Source organism: Paramisgurnus dabryanus, chromosome 12, assembly GCF_030506205.2.
Source record: "Paramisgurnus dabryanus chromosome 12, PD_genome_1.1, whole genome shotgun sequence".
NCBI lineage: Eukaryota > Metazoa > Chordata > Actinopteri > Cypriniformes > Cobitidae > Paramisgurnus > Paramisgurnus dabryanus.
In genome coordinates this window covers 18,946,162-18,965,522 of record NC_133348.1, presented here as the reverse complement: position 1 = coordinate 18,965,522, position 19,361 = coordinate 18,946,162, and the positions used below count along the sequence as shown (strand labels likewise).

The 19,361-nt window shown below is 38.7% G+C and overlaps 3 protein-coding genes across 3 annotated transcripts; 2 read left to right on the top strand and 1 right to left on the bottom strand.

Annotated features, from left to right (window-relative positions):
* The first annotated feature begins 156 nt into the window (after nucleotides 1-156).
* Nucleotides 157-6,102, top strand: slc35f6 (solute carrier family 35 member F6). Its single transcript, XM_065257024.2, has 6 exons — nucleotides 157-353; nucleotides 1,126-1,198; nucleotides 1,439-1,610; nucleotides 2,209-2,424; nucleotides 4,140-4,250; nucleotides 4,431-6,102. Exons 1-6 carry the CDS (start codon nucleotides 277-279, stop codon nucleotides 4,907-4,909), a joined length of 1,128 nt encoding a protein of 375 aa, XP_065113096.1. The 5' UTR covers nucleotides 157-276; the 3' UTR covers nucleotides 4,910-6,102.
* A 147-nt stretch (nucleotides 6,103-6,249) lies between these two features.
* Nucleotides 6,250-17,201, top strand: ttbk2b (tau tubulin kinase 2b). Its single transcript, XM_065257022.2, has 15 exons — nucleotides 6,250-6,445; nucleotides 7,827-7,967; nucleotides 8,334-8,481; nucleotides 9,334-9,407; nucleotides 9,538-9,678; nucleotides 9,845-9,949; nucleotides 10,041-10,106; nucleotides 10,226-10,318; nucleotides 10,412-10,537; nucleotides 11,468-11,625; nucleotides 11,750-11,945; nucleotides 13,480-13,691; nucleotides 13,787-14,252; nucleotides 14,590-15,209; nucleotides 15,305-17,201. The coding sequence occupies exons 2-15, from the start codon at nucleotides 7,899-7,901 to the stop codon at nucleotides 15,624-15,626; spliced, it is 2,796 nt and encodes a 931-aa protein (XP_065113094.1). The 5' UTR covers nucleotides 6,250-6,445; nucleotides 7,827-7,898; the 3' UTR covers nucleotides 15,627-17,201.
* Nucleotides 17,202-17,582: 381 nt separating this feature from the next.
* churc1 (churchill domain containing 1) lies at nucleotides 17,583-19,245 on the bottom strand. Its single transcript, XM_065257023.2, has 4 exons — nucleotides 19,125-19,245; nucleotides 18,662-18,797; nucleotides 18,518-18,588; nucleotides 17,583-18,291 (listed from the first exon to the last, which is right to left on the bottom strand). Exons 1-4 carry the CDS (start codon nucleotides 19,161-19,163, stop codon nucleotides 18,199-18,201), a joined length of 339 nt encoding a protein of 112 aa, XP_065113095.1. The 5' UTR covers nucleotides 19,164-19,245; the 3' UTR covers nucleotides 17,583-18,198.
* Nucleotides 19,246-19,361: the final 116 nt, after the last annotated feature.

Here is a 19,361-nt window from a genome sequence, read left to right as displayed (position 1 = left end):
TTGTACTTTGGCAGCTATTGAATATATATTTTAACTGCTTATATGATTCATATGTCATATTAATCAGAAGATCTGAGCACTTCAGCCTTGCTTCAGCGTTGAAAATCTGCGGAAAAAGCGGGTCAGCTGATGGTGTCACGTGGTCGCTGTCATGTGATTTACATACAGGCGAATGACGTGATTCTTCAGATTAGCTGTTGTCATCAGTGAGAGAGTCAAAATTCAAGAGGTTTCAAGGCGTATGGTGTTCACGATCACATTAGTTTCTCACTCATCATGGCTTGGACAAAATATCAGCTCTTTCTCGCCGCTCTGATGGTCACGACTGGCTCTCTTAACACATTATCTGCGAAGTAAGTTGCACGCTCGCTATATATCGGGTTTGTTTACATGAGCTTACCGCCTAGTTTTCCTATTCTGCCGCTCTGTTATCTTCATTTTATTGCTTGATATCCGTAGAAAACCATTTATAATTAATTTATTCATTTAGAGCTTTTTTCCAGAAATGTTTAAAAACTTTATGCATTATATAAAAGTAAACATCTTCATATAAAAGATAAAAAAAGTCTAGACAGGATAAAATGGTTCACGTGCAACTGTGATGACCCTACGAGTCGTGACATGTTGGTGCTGCACCATCAGCAATTCTGCCACAAAAACACACATGACTGTTACTCAGTCCAAATTGTAGCATTAAGCAATTTGCAATAAGCTTCAAGTTATGTTGTCCATCAAGTCAATGAAACGGCTAAGATGTTTCAAAGTACACTCCATGTAATCTGACACAACTGTGTCTTAAACTGAAGCTTTCTTTCTAGGCAGAGGAAATGTGATACCACATTTATTTTCATATCTGCTCAAATATCTTTTTGTATTAAACCTGAACAAGACGTGGTGTGACAAGAGAAATGTGCACTTATATTGTTCATAGTCATAATCTCTCTCCTTATGCCAGTCACGCTTTGGTTGTAAAGATAAATGATTGTACATTGTGTTGCATGCAGTTAGTTAAATGTTACTGTAACTAGCAGCAAGACAGATATGTTTATGATCATATAATGTTTATAAAATACAATCTTATGTAAAGTTTAATTAACATGCAAATATCTCAATATTTTTGTGTAGATGGGCTGATATGTTCTCTGCACCTGGATGTAAAGGTTCTCCAGAACATCAGTTTTCACATCCCTTTGTACAGGTAACTACTTTTATCTGTTCTCACCAAGTCAACTATACACTGATCACGTCAAACTTCCTTCTCAATACATTTTGTCAGCACGTTTTGAAAAAACAGAGAACTGAGAATATGTCCTGTTACATCTTGAAATATAGAGAACTGGTTTTTGACTCACTTCATGTCAATTTTCCTCTGTACTCTGCCATATCCTCTTTGTTTTATCCTTACTCTTTCTTATCTCTCCCCCCTTCACCCCTCCAGGCTGTAGGAATGTTTTTGGGTGAACTGTGCTGCCTGGTGGTGTTCTACCTCCTCCTTTGTCATGATCGACGCAGACCTGAGCCCTCCATGGAACCAGGCCAAAGTTTCAACCCCCTCCTTTTTCTCCCCCCTGCTCTTTGTGACATGACTGGAACTAGTATCATGTATATCGGTGAGTAACCCCACACAATATGTCGTTTTGTTGATAATCTTTGGTCTTTTGTGTATCTTTTCAAGAGTCAGTGTAGAAATAAACAGAGTAAAGTCTGCAAGCAAAACCCCAAAAAACACTTCTTTGGATAAGACATAGTAAACAGTTGCAAAATCACTAAATATGCAACCAAAACATTGCAAATGATGAAAGTCAGAATGTAAATCTGAACCAGACATTAGGGGGTATCGTGATCCATGTCACTGCCACATTCGTGATATATTCGTGATATAAGTACTCACAAGGGGCACAAGTGCACAATGTGAAACCTCCATCCAGTTTATCCTCCATGCACTTAAAGGACTTTGCTAAAAAATTGACGTGGTATTTTTCTGAATGGCCTGAGATCAGTATTAAGCAGATTTAAGCGAAGGTATTGATGAACGTATACTACGAACTGAGAGAAAGCAATTAATATCATTACTTAATTTTGACGGAGGTGACGTTTAGCAGCTTTTGCATCTGAGCTCCTTATTTTTTAATTCATGGATTGACCACAACGTATAAAAATGTATTCTTGTTTTGTACTCTCTTCTTTTCTGTTTCTTCATGAGTTTAGCTCTCAACATGACCAGTGCATCCAGTTTTCAGATGCTGCGAGGAGCTGTGATCATCTTCACTGGACTTCTGTCTGTAGCATTCTTAGGACGACGACTGGAGCCCAGCCAGTGGATTGGGATCCTGTTCACGATCCTTGGTCTGGTGATAGTTGGACTGGCTGATGTTTTGAGCGGCAATGGAGATGACAGTCACAAGATGAGTGAGGTCATCACAGGTAATGTGTGCTGCTGTTTTTATGTTTTTATTCAAAGTTTGGAAAGACAACTAAAGACAATCAGATTAAATATAATGAAGGTGACTTGTCATTTACAAATCGGGAAATCCTGTCATCTCAAGTGCTGTTTACATTAGATCATTTTCGGTTTAATACACTACTTATAACACTATCTCCATCAGGATCCATGTTAAAAACAAGTTGGAATAGCTTTTAATCTAATAATAGCTTGCCTCTTGTGCATGTAGACAGCCACAGTATCATAGGGGCCTTCATTTACATAAGACTGCGGCTAGGTTAGTTTACACTGCAGCGTAACCCTGGCGTTTTCAAACTAAATAGGAGTCTGCATGGTTTACAAAAGACTTGAAAAAGTGTTGAAAACTTCGCATTAGTCTGGATGACAGGCATATCCGCAGCAAAAGTAATGCATTTTAAAATGAAAACGCACTAATATAAACAAAGCCTCAGACTTAAAGTGCCGTAGAATGGAAAAGTGTCTATAAGTGTCCAATAGATTTTTCCTAAAATTCCATATCTTCGTCTGATACAGGCTGAAACATAAGGCCTGTATGCATACACAAAGAGCGACTGAAAGGAGCTGCTCTGTGAAACAGCCAATCAGAGCAGAGCTCAACATTATGGTGCATTTACACCAACCGCATTTCAGGCGTCAAAATCGTGTCTACCGTGCCTAGTTTGCCACTTGAACAGTTTGAATGCATTCGCGCGTGTAGAGTGGAGAGGACACGCAGAAAAAGCAAGCATTTGAAGCGCGTCAGAGGCAAAATCCGCTTCTTGTGGGAGGGGCAAGTTCTATGTAGTTGTCTGTATGCAAGATGACTGATGTTGATTGTGCATTTATCAAGACAGTTACCGGTTTGTATTTGGTAACCTTACTATAGGGGGAAAATAAACGGCGTGGGTCGATAAACGTCACGTGACTCAAAAGTGACGTGTATTACAACTTACCAGGTTGCCTAATGTCCTCACTGACATTCTTCCAAGCGAGGTCCTTTTTATTCCTGTCTCCTCTATAGAAATAAGAACTTGAGTCGAATAGCTCCGGGTGACTGCTTACGGACTATATCAAACGTTGGTTGAATGAGTGACTCCGGGCAGGGCTGCCACCACAGCAGCAAGCAGGCTCCTGATTGGTTAACGTGGCGCGAAATTCCGGCAAAGTTTAAATTTTTCAACTTGGGCGTCATCTGCAAATTCGCGTAAACCAAAAAGCACCATTCGCACGTAACGCATGTACCGTGCACAACGCTCAATTCGCGCCTTTCGCGTGAGCTAGACACGCAAATGAGGCGGAAACGCTTCTTTCGCGCCAAACGCCTCTTCCACGCCGCGGGACCTCCAGATGCGTGTCAACGCGCCTTCACATTGACTAAACATTGAAATCACTCGCGCTTAACGCCTCTTCCGCGGTTGGTGTAAACGCAGCATTATGATTCATGACCCTTTCAAATAAGGTAATAATAGACCATTTCATTCTAAAGGGAAATCCTAGGGTTTTTGGATAATTTTATTGAGTTAATAAACCCACATACCTTCTATGTAGGTATCAGAGAACAATTTAACAATGCATTCTTTGGCACCTTTAATCTGTTCATCAGGGTGTATTGTGTTTTCCTTTTGATTAATTGCTTCTTTCAATTTTATCTGAAAATGACAGTTGAACTGAAGGGCTTCTGATCTTTGTTTCCTAGGGGATCTTTTGATCATCATGGCACAGATTATTGTTGCGGTTCAGATGGTCCTGGAGGAGAAGTTTGTTTACAAGCACAATGTGCATCCCCTAAAGGCTGTTGGAACTGAGGGTAAAGTTTTAATACTTTTAATAACCTTTCATGTAAACATGTTTGATTCAAATATATTGATATTTAATAGTATTCATTCATAGTTAAATTATAATGCTTCAAGTATAGAAAAATAACATAACATTATAAAAACTTTTAAATAAAGTTTGTAATAGTCTAATCTGTCTCTGTTTCTTTTAGGTTTCTTTGGATTCGTCATTCTCTCTCTCCTACTCATTCCGATGTTCTACATCCATGTGGGCGATTTTGGAGGTAACCCACGGCAGGTCCTCGAGGACGCCATTGATGCTTTCTGTCAGATTGGCCATAAGCCTCTCATCTTGCTGGCACTGTTGGGCAACACCGTGAGCATCGCATTCTTCAACTTTGCGGGCATCAGCGTCACCAAGGAGATCAGTGCCACCACACGCATGGTGTTGGACAGTCTGCGTACTCTAGTCATATGGATCGTAAGCTTGGCGCTTGGTTGGGAAAAATTCCTTGGCCTGCAGATCCTAGGATTCATTATTCTACTTGTAGGTACGGCACTGTACAATGGACTCCACAAGCCCTTGATGGCCAAGCTTCCCTGCTGCCCTGGACCGCAGAGTACAGATGAGGTGGATGCGGCCGAAAGAGAGCGACTGCTTGATGGGGGAAAGTCTGCACAGGAGATCTAATATTGGACAGTGGACAAAATGCTTGCCTCGTGTGTTTACATGGGTGGCACTTTTTTAAGTTTGCTCTGTTTTAAGTGTTTTAACCATTTTATGGACCGAACTGAAATTAATGATATTAATTAGCCTTTCTCTGTGTAAATTAGAAGGCAGAAGCAACAAGAGTGAATCACATTGTAATATTTCTGAATCAACACTCAGCAGTCCTGGGAGACAAAGCCCCTTACCTCACCACTACTTATCATTAACACATTTTTTTTGGGGGGGGGGGGTTGTTTCATATCTGTAAAAAAAATGAATGCTTCGATTTTAAAAATGTTTTAAACTTTTAAAAAGGGATGCAATAATTTTTATAAACACTTGTTTAGTCATACTTAAAAAAAATAAGATACTGTTTTACATTCTAATTTCTAGTTGGTTTTATTTTTTGCTTTTTTTATTGGTTTCAAAACAATTCCCTTTTATGTACTTTGCTGTTGGTAGTATGGAACCACATAGCCTTATTGTAACTTAATGTTTTTTTATTTTCAAGAAAGCATACAAAACATGTAAAAAATATAGAAATCCTATTTAATAACTTTTGTCCCACACATCAACCCCAGCATCCCACACCAACCCATCACACAACAGGACTAAAAAATGCTATGTATACGGGTATTGTGGCAAGAAAATCCTTTGTTAATCTTTAAAGAGTAGCAAATGTACTTTTTTGGTTTCTGTTTGTTGAAATGGTGAATATGAATATGAACAAGACCAAGTGCCAGTTTAAAAATACCATGTTTAATTATTTTACATGGTTATGAGGAATCACAAAACAGTTTCAATCATTGTTTGACACATCTGTCTTTTTCTATATTTCTCTTAAAAAATATTTGTACAATGTGGATTTAGTTTTTTGTTACATTTCTGGATGTAGAGAGGACTGTTCACATTTTAAATTAATGTTGGTACTCTTTTATGTAATTCAAGAAATGTCACACACTCACACATCTTATTATAAAAAATGTGTAACAAAAACCACGGCCTGTTTCAAATATTTTTTACCTGTGTAATGTCCACATGAACATTTTAAATATGTTTACAGTCCTAGAAACAGAGATGACATAGGCCTACAACACAATTTATAAAATGTATGACATCCCAAAATTTGAGACAATATGAGCAACAAGGAATAAAATAATCTTTCGGGCCTGTAAGTCTTTTTGTTTCTTATTAGGAGCTTGCTTTTTGTGGTATTTTATAAGTGTTTTTTTATTATCTGAAACAGTTAGTATTTTATCAACCAATGTTTGTAAAGAAAGCGTTCGGCCGAGCGTGACGTCATTCATCGGTACAGTCAGTCGCGCGCATTCATCTAGACGCCGCCGCTGCTGCTGCTGAGAGAGTACATGGATAAACAATGTGCAATTTAATTGATATTTCGTGCCCCTAAACGATATGGGATTATTATGTCCAGCTTTTATATCATCATGGTCTGTGAAACCGAAAGCGGCGATTTAAAGTGTTTGGAAATGGCTCGTACCGCAGCCGCAGAGAGAGGTAATGCACACACCGGGCATCTGAACGAGCGGCGTGCTAGTCCGCATTATTAGCGGGATTACAGCTGTCACAACATTGTGTTGCTAAGGTGATTTTGTAATAGTAGCGTAACAACCGTTTATTGAATTGTACATCTATTATGTTCACTTTGGGTATTTATCGAGCACGGTATCGCATCATTGCGCTGTTTTGTTCCGTGATTTTAGTCCGGTGTTGATGCTTTAGCTTTAGCCTGTGTCCTACGTCTCCCTCTGTTTCACTGGATGCGGATAGGACAGAGTCACTCTAGACAAAAATGTAGGAGACGGCTCGATTATGCAGCATAGCTTGCGGATGTTAGCGAAACAGATTTCTTTGATACAGCAAACTGTTAGCTGATAAAAACAATTGTAATAGGCCGCACTAAGATCTCTATGAAAACATGAACAGTCCTGTATGGATGTGTTATGGATTATCATGGTCAAAACGCCTGATATTGTTATATTACAAAAGATTATAATCTTATAACAGGATCTCATCTTTGCAGCAGTGTTGCTGAGGTACTGCATTGCAAGGTTAATAAATCATTCATTTATGTTGTAAAGATTTGTATTATAGAAAATTGAATAGTTGATTGTTTACACAAAGTATTTCTGCATTTGTAGTAAAACAGTGTTTTGAGTGTTAAAATGTATTTAATGACAAAAGTACATGTTTAATAATTTACATATGTAATGTTATGTTAAAAATTACATAACATTTCTGTTTAGAAATTATTATATTGCCTTTAAAAGTTTACATTAAACAACAGGTTCTCTTTATAATCAAGAGTTTTGCATATAAGGTGAATTGTATTTTTTGTTAGGCCTACATTAAGCCTGTACCACTAGGATTTGACTGTATTTAGCTCCATCAATTTTGCCTTGCACCCTAGCAGTGAGTGAAAAAGAGTCAGGGGAGGATCCTTTTTTGCTTATTCAACTCAAAAGGACATCAACAGTACGGGTCAGATTCATGCAGGCTGCGTTGTTTACATAGGTCCCACCTCATTACATTAATGCAGCAAATTAAATGTTGGTTTATTATTATACTTTGCCACATCCGAAACATTAAGGCAAGTGTTCGGTTAGTTCTACTGACAGCTATTATACAGTAAGTTTATGCAAACCTTGTATTTAGAGAAGCTGTTTTAACCTTGTAGGGTACCCTTAAGAAAGTTAACCCATTAACTTAAATGAACCTAAAATAAACTTTACAGATCTATTATGCTTTCAATATCCCAGACCAAAGTGCATTTAAAGGTAAACATTTTATCAATATTTGTGTTTCCTAGGAATCGAACCTGTAACCTTTGCCACCACAATGGTCTACCAGTAAACACTCATCTAATTCTGTTTTTCAGTGATGTGTCAGGCTCACTGATGTAAGGTGTGGAGCATCTCTGAGTGTGCTCGTTCCACTCTGGGGCATCAGGATGAGTGGAACAGGGGAGCAGACTGATATTTTGGCTGTGGGAAGTGTGGTCCGAGAGCGATGGAGAGTGGTGAGTTCCTTTTAAAGGAGATTCTTCTTCATATGATTACAAAGCCAGTAACAGGACACTTAGAAAAAGCATAGTAAGGAAGGATTAAAGGTCAAGGTCTGGGTTTCAATGTATTCACTGTTTCAAAAACATTGGAGTGCAGTCACTGATACACTGCAGGTGTGTAGAGAAATGCTGACATTAGCAAATAAAATGATACAGCATGCTGACATGCTGCATGGCACTACATGGCAGCATTTTATTTCATGACAAAAATAATATTTGTCTTGCATGTTTTTTTTTTTGTTTCAAGTAGAATTGAATCTGTGCCTAAACAAATTGTACAGGACTTTTTCATTCACTCACAAGTTTGTTTTTGTTGTCTAGTTGAAGAAGATTGGTGGGGGTGGTTTTGGGGAGATTTATGAAGTCTTGGACCAGGTGAACCACATCAGTGTGGCTTTGAAAGTTGAGTCTGCACAGCAACCCAAACAGGTCCTGAAGATGGAAGTTGCAGTTCTAAAAAGACTTCAGGGTAACACCACCATCTTAAATTTATGACTTTTTATCTCATTTTGACTGGAGAATAGGGGTGGGCGATAAATCGCCTGTGATTCTCATGTGTATCTCATCAGTGATGCTAGTACGTACACACCAAACGTGGGGCATCGAGTTGGATATTTTTAACTTGGGCGAAGATGCGTTTGAGGCAAATAGTGCGTGTTTTTGTGGCATACGCGCCTGCCACATCTCGTCATTCGCATCCCCCCATGCAAGGACGTGTCTGATCGCGTCTTTCCATTGACTTTGTATGTAATCTACTCGCGCAAACTCGTGTTGAACTCGGAATGGAGCGGCAATTACTACACCGAGCCGCATTTCACAGAGAAGTTCTGCAAAATCGCATACATTATCAGAGATGATTTGTCTAGCTTCTTGGTAAAATACGGCTCTGTGTAGTAAATGGCGCTTTATTTGAAAGCAGGTGATAGCGATTTACTACTTATCATGAAACCGGCTTTACTGATGAAATAGGCATGAGAATCACAGGCGATTTATCGCCCATCCCTAGTGGAGAGGGAAACTTGCACCGTAAAAAAGGTTTGTTGGTTCAACTTTTTTTTTTAAATTTTGTGTTTATTCAACTTAAAAAATATTCATTTTTGAGCTAACTAATACTTTAAAATTCAACTTTAAAATTCAAAAGTATTAGTTAACTCAAAAATCTGTGTGAAAATTCTTGTCAACTAATATTTTTAAGTTGAACCAACTTTCTTTTACAGTATGTAAACATAGTCTTACTAAAAGGATTTTTGTCCAGGAAGGTATTTTAATAAATTAAAAACACAAAATTCATATAACATTTAAAAGTGTTTTGATGTCATAGGTAAAGACCACGTTTGTCGTTTTGTCGGGTGTGGACGCAATGACCGCTTCAATTACGTGGTCATGGAGCTTCAGGTAGGGCATCACATTATGTTATTATTTTGATAGATTCATGGGAATGACCACACAGAAGTTATAGAAGTTATAAAAACACAACAACCTGTTTGTTTTTATAATATGTTTGTTTGTTGACATTGATTTACAGGGAAGGAACTTGGCAGACCTTCGACGCACCATGACTCACGGCACGTTCACCGTGTCCACCACACTCAGGCTCGGCCGACAAATTTTAGAAGCCATTGAGAGCATCCATTCTGTGGGTTTCCTACACAGAGACATCAAACCGGTAAGACTGTTGATAAGAGCCTCAGTGTGCTCTCACACATAGGCTTTGGCCTAAAAGTGCTTTTAACTTGCATTATAATTTATGTGTTGTCAGAGCATCTATTTCATTATTTATTTAGCCTAATAAAAGAGTCATCTTCAGATCAAACCTTTTCTTTTTCAAACAGTCCAATTTCGCGATGGGGCGCCTAGACACTACTTGCCGAACGTGTTACATGCTCGATTTCGGTTTGGCACGCCAGTTTACAAACTCATGTCAAGAAGTCCGTCCAGTGAGTTTTTTTAAAGCTGTATTAATGAAACATCACTATTAAATCAAGGGTGCTATTGTAATATTTTGATTTTGGTTAATCTGATTTTTAGCCACGTCCAGTGGCAGGATTCAGAGGGACCGTCCGTTATGCTTCAATTAATGCCCACAAGAACAAGGTAACTTAAATCTCCCTTTTCACTTATTTTTAAAAACTATCAAGCCAGCTAAGCAACTTCATTTATGAAGCGTTTCACTAAATTGACATTCTACTCTGTTTCGTCTTTCATTTGTTAAGGAAATGGGTCGACATGATGACCTGTGGTCTTTATTTTACATGCTTGTGGAGTTTATGGTGGGCCAGTTACCCTGGAGGAAAGTCAAGGACAAAGTACGTTCTGCTCCAGTCATAATATTTGATGGATAAGAGACTGGTGTTTGTTTCAGTTAACTAATCTCATCCTGGTCTTTGCTGTAATGACAGGAACAGGTGGGAAATATGAAGGAGACATACAATCATCGCCTCATGCTTAAGCACCTTCCAGATGACTTTAGTGTTTTCCTTGACCATATCTCCAATCTGGACTACTACACTAAACCAGATTACCAGGTATTGGGCCTTTAACAGTTTTTTTGTGAAATGTAAAAAATTCACAATAAAGATTCTTAAAGATTTTGGTTGCAGTATAAAATAAGTATGGGATAATGTATAGGCAGTCGGTTGTTATCCCAAAAATAAGCGCCAACAGTGTGATCAGGTCTTGTATTACACTGACGGTGCTTATTTCGCGAAAACAACCAGCTGCCTGTACATTATCCAGCTTATTACACGGCTATTTACCTCATAAGTAGAACATTAAATAGGGATTTGAAATATTTTATTTGCTCATTTTTAACAAAAAATGAGAAAACCTGTTTATCTAAAAGACATTTTTATATCCAACTTATAATGTTATATTAAACTGTACTGTTCAAAATTATTTGCAGCATCCGGATTACTGTGTGTTATTAGTTTTAGGCGGTTGTGATCTGGGAATAACAAACCTACAAATCTGCATCTGGCCAATCAGAATCAAGCATTGCAAACAGCAGTGTAATAAAGCAAGATAATAAATGTGATGATTTTAAAGGGCACAATATGTAAAAAATTTTTGTTAAAATATAAAAACATCACTTTTGTACTTATATTATCCCATATGTTTTTAACCATTTTTGAATTCAGAGGTTCGCCGTTTTAATTAGCTCTCCGCACCTTTGTCAATGGTTTCATGTTCAGGTTATTTTTGGTTTTCTCTCTTGCTGTCATAGAAACTATCGGTGTGTTTGACTTTATGTGGCACTTCGCAGACCGATTGGTATGTGACAGCAGAGTATCACAAGTGCGATTCAAAACCACTAGTGTTGTGTTGCTCTCTGTTGTTGTTGTTTAGCGACCTCTATTGGCAAGAATGACATATTGTGCCTTTTATTCCCCTTTTTTAAATCTAATGAGACAGTCTTACAGTATAAATACAATTTTAAATCGCAATTTTTGTTGCAGCTCCTGCTGTCAGTCTTTGACAACAGTATGAAGAGCTATAACGTGGTGGAAAATGACCCATATGACTGGGAAAAAACTGATTCAGAGGACACACTAAATATTGGAACCCTGGCGACCACAGCCCAGCAGCTGACCCGCCTCACACCTGCATACTTGGGGTAGATCTCCAACATCAACAATACAACATGCATAGATTTTTTTTTAAATCCCTGTTTTTACAGATTCTCTGTATAAAATGTTCAAGGTTTCTGAAACTGAACAATCAACTTATGTTTCCCTCAGTATGGCCAATGCCTCTGTGATCCCAGGCGATCTGCAGCGAGAGAACACAGAGGACGTCCTTCAAGGTGAGCGCCTCAGCGAGGCTGATAATTGCGCCCCCATTCCAACTCAGCCTGCGCAGGTAGCGGATGTCTGGGAGGATGTGGAGCACAGCCGTGACCGAAACCTCAACCACGTTCAACCGCTGATCAGAAAGGTACTTGGTGCAAGAAGGATAAGGATCATTTGCATGAAGTGATTATAAGTCAAGAGAAGCTTCATTTTCATTTCAACCATATGTTGCAGTGCAGTACACAGCAAAATGAGATGACGTTTCTCCAAGACCATGATGGTACATACAGACACTGAACTAAAAAAACAACAACATCGAGTTAAAGGAATAGTTTACCAAAAACGCAAATGACAGCATGATTTACTCACCCTCAAGCCATCCGAGATGCATATCTACATAGTTTTCAGATAAACACACTTTCAAATGATGGACATATGTATCTCGGATGGCTTGAGGGTGAGTAAATCATGTGATCATTTTTATTTTTGGACAAACTAGCCACGTAAAATGCATGTGTGCAACCTAGTGCAAAGACAATGCACTACAGTATGCATAAAAGTACAAATTAAATAACAAAGTAACGCTAACCAGGGCCGGGTTTCCCAAAAGCATCGTAAGGCTAAGTAGATCGTAAAAACGATCGTACAAATCATCTTAGAATTACGGGCTGTTTCCCAAAAGCTTCGTAACTTAAGTTGCACTTGAAAATCATCGTAGATCTACGAGTGGTCTGGAGTAATCGTTCATTCATAAGTGCATCGTAAGACAACAGAGTTACAAGGTCACCTACAGGACAACCAGCAAATTGCACTCCTGCAATAACGATAATGTAATGTTTTAAATGTTTATTTATTTATTTGGTTCTTCTTTGTTTATTTTATATTAAATATATAGTATAATATATTTAAAATTCAAATGAGAAATCAAATTTAAATGACTAAACATAAATTAATAAAGAAGGAAAACGTATTTTGTACAAGTTGGTAAAAGTTTTTTGTATTTTGGTAAAAGTTGGTATAGCAAATTGAAAAATGGTTCATACCGATTGCTGCTATAATTCATCTAAACATTGTTTTGAAGGGAAATGGCATCTAATTAAAGACACCAAATAAATATTTACGGTACAATGCAATAATCCATAATAATAAATAAACATAGATAATAAACAACAAATAATAATAATAATCTAAACTATCTAATCTAATAGAAACGCAGAAGGCATTTCGCAGTGGGACGAGTCCTAACTAAATACGGAAAATAATATTTAATAAATTATTAAAACATTTAAAAAGTCATTGAACAATAATGAAAATATATTATTAAAAATATTAGTGCACATCGGCTGAAGATCATTAGCCTAAACAAGCTTCTGCTACCAAATTCGGGTCATTCTATTGGTGACATTTCAGCACTTGACAAATGGATAGCGACTCGTAAGTAGCACTTAAAACCCAGCTGCGAGCGATCGTTTCACGTGCATCTTTGGGAAACGCACGTAAATGAACGACGAACGAATGTTCGTTAAGTAGCTCGTAGAAAGCGCTCTTAAGTGCTAAGTTCTATCGTTATCGGGAAACCCGGCCCAGTACAATATGGCTCTGATTACAAAAGAGAATGATGGTAAACATCCCAACACATATAAGAGATGGTCATGCATTTCATTGTGTGTCTTATTCAGGTGGCTAGTGAGGAGGAGCGAAGCAAAGAGGGAAACCAGAGCCCCAACAGTGGCTCCATCCAGGGGTCTCCCAGACGGGTACGCTCGGAGACTTTACTCATCGACCGCGTGGCTCCTCTGCTTAGAAGGATACGCCACAGCCAAAGCATGGGACTGGACAAAAGACTGACCCCTGAGCCTAAGCCCACTATTGAACGCTTCTTAGAGGCCTAGTAAGTATTTGCCACCGTCTTCTTAATTATTATTGCCAACTAATAAGTCTGTTTTGAGACTTCCCCAATTTTACGGTTGCTTTCTCATTGTATAGTTTAGGGAAGCAGCGGCAATGCCTTCCCCAGGACAGGACTGCGTGTCGGGTTGAGCAGGGCTCATTGGAGGATGAGGAGGCAGCAGCCAGCAGCGGTTTTGTGGCTGTCAACCTCAGCCCGGTCCCCCAAGTGGGTGATTCACAGGAGTGGGTCCTAGTGGAGCTTGAGGGTGGGAGCGGTTCAGCTGTAACTAAACCTGATGAGGAGGAACGCTCAGGGATCTCGCCACGCTCCTCCAGCCCTCTCGCCCTGCCTCGCACCTGGTCCGACCCTTTGCCACAGCGCGCCAGCTGCCTGAGCAACTTAGGGGAGTTCCAGGCAGGTGCCTGCCACACTGGACCTCCATTCACCCGATTGCCATGTTTGCCAGGCATTGGAGGGCTATCTGGGCTGTCTGGACTAAGGAGACTGCCCACAATCCAGCCTGCATCAATGGTCCACCACGGCAGGACTCATTTTGAGCAGGTATTTCACTCTACCTTCTAACATAGGTTTTGGAGCATCACAGTATTCGTAGTCTGCTTGTTTCCATAAGCTGATCTCTGCACTAAATGGCAGTGCCGTGGTTGGATAGTGCAGATTAAGGGGTGGTATTATCCCCTTCTGACATCACAAGGGTAGCTAAATTTCAATGACTTATTTTTTCACATACTTGCAGATAATGGTTTACCAAAACTAAGTTACTGGGTTAATCTTTTTGACATTTTCTAGATTGAAGCACTGGGGACCCAATTATAGCACTTAAACATGAAAAAAGTCAGATTTTCATGATATCTCCCCTTTAATACTATTTCCTTTACAGTCATCCAATGCAATGCTACAGTCCATCCAGTCTCAACAAAAGACAGTCGGTGAATCTCAGCCTGACAACCTGTCGGGCCCTCCAGAAAAAGAGCATAACCACGTGCCGGCTAACACCTCCCCTAAATGCCATAATCCTGCAGATGAAAACTTTGTATCTGTTAAGGCATCTGAGAAGGATGTGGAGAGTGACTCTGGGTATCCTGATGGAGGACCTTCTTTAACTCCTAACCAGGGTGAGACTAATGGACACAGTGTTGAGGCAGCTCCACCCTCCCCTCGTGATCTCTCCCCGCGAGCCAGTCGCATCCCGGTCCGGGATCCGGACTCTCCTACCCGCAGGGGTTTTCCGGCTCCCCTTTCCCCATCTCTGTCGCTGTCCTGTGAGCACTTCCCCTCGGCTCTGCTCCGTGACAAGTTCACCTTCCCTGCTGGTTCACGTGGGTCAGACTGGCAGGTGGAGGAGCCGCTCTCTTTGTCGTTGTCTTCTGGCCCGTTGTCAAGCAAAAGTAAGATACCGAGGCCCATAAGCCCCACGCTTGTGCCGGAGCAACTGTCTGCTCGATTCGTTCCTCGACCGCCACCAGGAAAACCACCCCTACGTGCAGGCGGTGAGAACAGGTGAGAAAATTGAATGTGTTATTGGCGTTGTCTTTACATAATTTGCACATTTATCTGTTAAATACTTGAGTTATTATGGTTATTTTTCGTACCAGGCGCAGACGCTACCGCATACGTGCCAGCAGCACCGGTGACGCAGATCTTCTGGACAACCTTACTCAGCTCATGCAGGAGCGAGGCGGGCTCGCTGTCAGCTCCTCCTCTCGGTACCAACGCACCACCACCTCCTCTCTGCAGCGCTCGCTAAGCTCCTCCCCTTCTCGTTTTGAAGGCGGTCATAGCCAATCACCAAGTAGCTGTTCAGCCTCCCCACCTCCTCGAATCAGTGACTTGCGACTGAATCATGGGTCAGGGCTCTGTAGCCGAACCAGAGCGGGAAGTCCTGAGATTAAAGCCACAACTAAATTGAGCAAATAAAAAGAGGAAATACATACATGAAGTGATGACAAGAATCCTGTCATTTGAGAAGTGGGTTTAGAAATGTTTAAAGTAGCTTTCACTATCATTATCAAGCCTGATGAACTGTAGCTTTTTTACAAGCGGTGTTTGATAAGTGGAGGGGTAAAAACGTGGTTGTGATTACTTGAACGCATTATGTTTTTGTCATTTTATGAAATATTATCAACGTGCTGAACTTTCCAGTGATGCTGTGACTTTTACCCCCAAAAGTTATCCATTGTATTTCTTAAGGATTTTTTTACACTCTTTATAGTTTGTGCCAAATACAGATTTTCTGTGTTTTATTTGTAATTTATCTAATTGTTTTTTTGTCTTTTTCACATGTCTGGATTTACATTTGACATGTTTACAATTTAAGGCCACTAACAGTGTAAAGTGTTTGAATATTGAAAACAATGGGGCTGATAGTAACTCATTGTATACTATCAAGACAGATTCAGCATTTGTGGGAGCACTATACAACTCTAGCCTTAATTTTTTTTATTATATTTAATAATTTTGTCCTTTAATCATTTATTATAAATTACACTACTCATCTTAACCACTCATTTTGTTTGCTAGCTATCTATACAATGTAATATCACTTATGTATAGATACATGTGGTACAAGCAAGCATGTGTATATATGTATTTCAGGGAATGTATGTACTGTATCATCTATAGAATGTATTTATTTATTTATTGGATGTGTTAACTGTACCTTATGATGTAGCTTTATTACTTGCTACTGAGCGAATCTGCCATCACGTTAAGGGTCAGCAACCTTGCAATTGCCAAGTATAATCTCTCTTCCATGCCTGTAATATCATACTAACACAGTCACTGTAAAAAAAGCATAACTCTGACCCTTAAAACAACCCTTAAACAGAGCAAGTAACTCTGTAATGCGCAACAATAGTCCTATTAACATTTACTTGAATACATCAGTGAGACGTGAGCTGTGTGATACATTGGGTGTCCATGCCTTGATGGATTACAGTTTTTGGGCTCCAAAAAGTTTTTGGTTTAATTGAAAGTTGTCTAAAGAAGATAGGGGTACCGAATCATTAACACAATTTAGAATCCATTGTGTGCTGTGCAGCTAGAATAGTTGTTTTGTTCTGGTTTGTCTATTTTGTCTTGGAAATACACTAACTACATTAAGCATCAATATAGACCCGTAACAACGGTACAATGGTGTACATCTTAAGAATTGTACATAATCTGAACTGTATATAGATATAAATATATTAAGAAGGAAGTCCACATCATGCTTCATGTACTGTATTTTGCTAACAAACATATTTCAATCATGCAAAAGGAAGTCACTATGTTGGAATGTATATGTATTCATATTAATGGAATAAATGAGTACTCTTTAGTACCCGACACCATGAGGTTGACATTGCAGTATGTCATCATTTAGTTTTGGACATTTTATTGTCCACCCATAACTGAAAATTGGTCTTTGGTCTTGTCATAAAATTTAATGCAAAAACCTTCACATACACTATTAAAAAATACTAATACATATTGCAAAAGCTTTCCTTTAAATTGCATGGCATATCATATTCACTAGTGGATCTTTAATAAAATTTTAAAAATACTCGTTCTTGTCTTAGGACAACTTTGATTAACTTTTTCAATTAACAATTAAAAAGCTGACTAATTGATTTATTGATTTTTGCCTGTCTGGTTCAAGCAAAAATGTACAATATTACCTGCCATCCATTTTATCCCTAAAATCAATTATTTTGCTTTTGCCATATTTATCAATAATGATTTGAACTCGCCTTGCATTATTTTTTATTTCAAACCTTCTCATCACTAACACACTCCTTCCATAAAAGTGCAACTTATTCATATTTCTATAATTTATATTTTCCACTCGGCGTTCTCATCTAATTTGTATAAACAGAAAATAAAAGTGCTGCATACAACAAATTTAGTTTATTTAGACAAAGCATACAAAATTATTTTATTGTTGCATTAACACTAGAAATAAAGCATGACAATTTACAAAGTACATTTCATGTAGATTCCCTTAAAAATTAGTAAATATGTTATCCTTGGTTGCATCATTAACGTGTATTTAATTCAAATATATCGTGTTTATCCAATTTGCCTTACCACAGTGAGATAAGGATGTAAATCTGCTTTCTAAGAAACTGATAATCCATGTTAACCTAATCTGCTATACAGTTTCTACCAATCAGGTTAAAAAGAGCTACTCATGGAAAACAATGGATGATCATGGGATGAACAGAAGCTTGAGGAACAATGGTTTAATATTAATAGTTTAAAATTAAGGAATGACCCGTCAAGCTCAAGTTCCTTTATGAGCACTGTGTACCTAGATGCCACTAGGACCAAGTAGAAATAAAGAGCACAATGCATTCTGCAATATATTCTCCTGGAGTTATACATAACAACATGTATGCTGTTCTCCAGTGCGAAGCGTATGAAAATGCATGTATTACGGCTCCCTTAAAACATGCATCAGATGCTCTGTATGAATGCAATTCCCTGTCTTGGCTTCAGTGCAAATAATTTAAAACAGAGGTGCTGTTTGCCTAGGATCATCTGGCAGCACGCTGATGGAGTCCTCTGCTTTTCCACACAACATACACAACATTGTGTATTCCTAAAAAACACATACAATTATTAATACTCTTAAAGTCAGCGTGAACCAGAAGACATCAGTATTGTGACGAATTTTGAATATGAAAAAAATGAAGGGCGTGGCTTTTTCTCACTGGGAAATAAGTGGACTTAGAAAAATAGGTGATTTAGAAATACATTTCTAATGGTTCCTATACTGTATAGTAAGTAGTACACAGTAAAGTTGCTTGTATTATTTCTATTCTCACCTGATAGTCATCCACCACAGTGAAGGTGTATTCATGTCTGGCTATGACATGGTCACAGTTCTTGCACATATCTGAGAAAAAGCAAATGTTAATCATTTTCCTCGGAGATGTATTTTGCAAGGTATTTGCTATGCCAATACTTACGCAAATAGGTAACAATCTCCTCCTCATCCTCATTCACCGCAGTCTTGTCACTGATCAACACAAAGTCTCTCTGGTGACAGTTGGCACAGCCAAGAAAGTTCATGAGATATGAACCATTTTCCAAACAGGTATTACCCTGGGCAAATAACACATGAAAATAAACGACACATTTCATGATTGCATTAGATCCAGAAATATTAATTCCAGAATAAATGTACACAAACATAGTTTATGCGGACGTATGCAAGTACTCTTAATAGCATTTAGGATAAACCTCTGAACCAAACATGAGCATGTAACTTTGTAATATCAGGCAAATGAGGACACGGTTTAAATAAAACTAGGGCCAGATCTCCATACACTGGTGCTGTCAAATGTTAGTTAAACATGCGCAGTACTTGCAAAAATTGCAGTTGAAGGAGCACATAACAAAAAGTAATAGAAAAATGCCAGCAGCACTCACCCTGTCTGGATATTCTTTATGCACACAACCAGCACACATTTCAGATAAGAAAAAAGATGAAGCGAGGATTACAGTCACTAAATTCGATTGCTTCCGCGTTCGTCTTCTTCGCAGAATTACCGGAAAATGCAGTGCATTGTTACTGCCCCCAGCGGTGCATCAGTTTATTATGTTTAATCCATAGACAGCTCAACATTTTTTTAAAGTGTTTTGAACGTTTATTTCTCAGATTTTAGC